Source organism: Atta colombica, unplaced genomic scaffold (genome assembly GCF_001594045.1).
Source record: "Atta colombica isolate Treedump-2 unplaced genomic scaffold, Acol1.0 scaffold46, whole genome shotgun sequence".
Taxonomy (NCBI): domain Eukaryota; kingdom Metazoa; phylum Arthropoda; class Insecta; order Hymenoptera; family Formicidae; genus Atta; species Atta colombica.
In genome coordinates, this window is record NW_017259535.1 from 779,302 (window position 1) to 781,981 (window position 2,680).

The following is a 2,680-nucleotide window of genomic DNA, read 5'->3' on the forward strand; positions in this document are numbered from 1 at the left end:
AATGAAAGAACAGTACCAATGCGATCAAGCAACATAAATTAAATCAAGACAGTGAGATTCGTTACAAATACGCAACGATATAAAAATTAATATTTGATTAATATTGCTGTTCTTTCGCTCTGATAAATTTATACGCGTATTTACATGCGTCTGTAACAGGGATACGTGGTGCGTTCCATAGATTTTAGCACCGTATAAAAATAATTATACAAGTGTTGATTGGGCTCGTTTTGCATGTACCAATATAGAGAAATCAATCTGTTCGGCGTAGGACTGGAAACAATAAGCAAAGTTAGTGCAGCGACCCTCATCTCCAAATGTTCGGTTTTATTGAGCAAGATCGGCCAATATACAGGATAAATCTGTAAAAGAAAATTATTATATGTAATTCAATATGAAATGTGATGTCCAGCATGTTCTATATAAAATATTGATCTGTGTAAATCTATACGAACAATCACTTACAATATCGGGTCTCAACGGTGCTGTGGGAATAGAAGCCCAAGCCGCAAGTACTCGAAAATGTCGCGATTCAGCATTATTGCCGGTAGCTATAGGCTCTAAGAACTCGACGACTTTACCCAGCTGTATGTTCGCCAAACCTTCCAACCAGATCATCTTCTGCTCGTACAAAGTAGTTTCTATAACATGAATCAAACAGTCTTATCCGAATAATATAAATTGCAACACAGATACATAATACAAATTGTTACATATACCAGTAAATTTATCGAGATATAAGCGTACGTAATCATCTAACATCTCATACGGACAATGTACTAGACAAGTTTTGTATATTAATGTTCCATAAGTAAGAATTGCAGTATTTTGCACCTCCGCGCAGATTTTGCTCGGCAGCGCAAGAAGTGGTTGGAGACTGACCAGCAGTTGAACATCAGGTTTTTTTATGTGAAACGGTAGTCGCATAAGTAATTGAATCGCAGACATGTCGGATACTTCGTTGCCTTGAACAAGATCTAATATAAAAAGCGCAGACTCTCTACTTCCGACTTGCGGCAGCGCTTCGAGAAACATGTTTCTGTTATGATAAAAAGTACAGAAATATAATTTATCCTACAAATAGAAATGATCATGTAACAAGGAATAATTAAAATATAAATACCGTATCGTTTCTTCTTTATAACTAGTTCCTGAAATGCGAGTATAGGCCTTTTCTAAGTCAACCCGATTTAACATACCGAGATAATAGAGAAGCACAGATATCGTTGTATTGTGCAAATTATGAATTTCGGTATCTAAACCAGGATTTTCAAGCCTGTGGCTTAAACGATCTAATAAATGACTTATCTACAACAATTTGATGGAGGATTTAACTGGAATAAACATACAAAACAGGCAAAGAGAAGATGAAAATAAAACTCACAGATTTAAAAACAAAATTTTTATCCGGTGTACCTCTACCCTGTGTAAGATCTATTTCTGGTAGCTCGTGTTGAAGGACTGTAGTTCGTAAATTATTTGTAATTATCTTATTCGCTATATCCTTCACTGAAGCTAACTCAATAGTTTGCCTGTGTAGGATAAAGCAATTTTTACATCTAATTCATTTAGAATAAAATAATACGAGAAGAATTATAGAATAAAATAATATATTTATATTTGTAAAATATATACCGAACGAAATGATAATGCGCTTCTCCCATGCTTTGAAAAGGTTGTACATAGATACCTCCAGATGCATTTACGGAGATAATATTGTGAACGAATCCATCAGTTTTTAATTGATACACTCTCTCGCTACTTTTCAAGATAGGATTCTAAGAAATATATAACATAGTATAGTATATAGTAACAAATATTCTTATAGATATCCACATAATTCGATTAATTGTATTAAATAAATATGAAAATTACATTATACAAAAAGGATTTTGTTTTATGTGTGACAAATGATTTTGATAAGTTTTTTTTCTATATATTACAAATCTGTAATTGAAAATAGTTCAATAATATGTAATAATAAATGCCTTAATTATTTGACAGCATAAATTAAATATAATCAATTATAATCATAATCATATAGAATTTTGGCGTTTTCTAAATATTCTAAATATTTTAAATAATATTCTAAATAATATTTAATAAAGAGATAATATAGCAAATGGCATGCTGTAGTTGGTGCGCGATCCTCCAAAAAAACTGTACTAAAAAAAATTTGTCATGTTATATTTATTTATCTCTATTTTGCAGTAACTTCAAATTCGAGCTTTCAATTCGAGTTAATACTCGAATTTCTATATGATCTATTTTTTTAAATAACAAACTTCAAAAATAAAAAACACGTTTTTTTTTACTTTTTCCAATTTTTTTTTTCAAAGTTTGATGTTAGAATATTTTCAGTTACGAATTTATAATCTACAAAAAAAGTTTAAAAATGTTGTAGTATTATTAGTAGCGTCGTACTTGATCATCATCAGTGCATTGTACTTTAGGAACATTTGACCAGTAGCGATTAGGATGTCCAATACACATTCGTGGATCGAACGATTTTCTTATCAAACGACTATCGTCTTCCGAACTTACAATGTAATCAATATCACATTTTCCATAATGGTTTATCTGTGAATTATAATGTTCTGTATATTAATATCTTCCACAACATTCTTCTAGAATGTGTATTAATATATTATCCATATTGTACATAATATATATATATATA

The 2,680-nt window shown here is 30.7% G+C and overlaps 1 protein-coding gene across 1 annotated transcript in view; it reads right to left on the reverse strand.

Annotated features, from left to right (window-relative positions):
• The window catches only part of LOC108691351, an 8,585-nt gene that overhangs the window by 4,729 nt on the left and 1,176 nt on the right, over positions 1-2,680 (reverse strand). The window contains exons 4-10 of the mRNA XM_018199052.1: positions 2,425-2,580; positions 1,636-1,778; positions 1,385-1,532; positions 1,124-1,308; positions 720-1,039; positions 466-641; positions 145-362 (exon numbers count right to left, since the gene is read on the reverse strand). Of these exons, the coding sequence (XP_018054541.1) occupies positions 145-362; positions 466-641; positions 720-1,039; positions 1,124-1,308; positions 1,385-1,532; positions 1,636-1,778; positions 2,425-2,580 (1,346 nt within the window). The remainder of the gene's footprint in view (positions 1-144; positions 363-465; positions 642-719; positions 1,040-1,123; positions 1,309-1,384; positions 1,533-1,635; positions 1,779-2,424; positions 2,581-2,680) is intronic.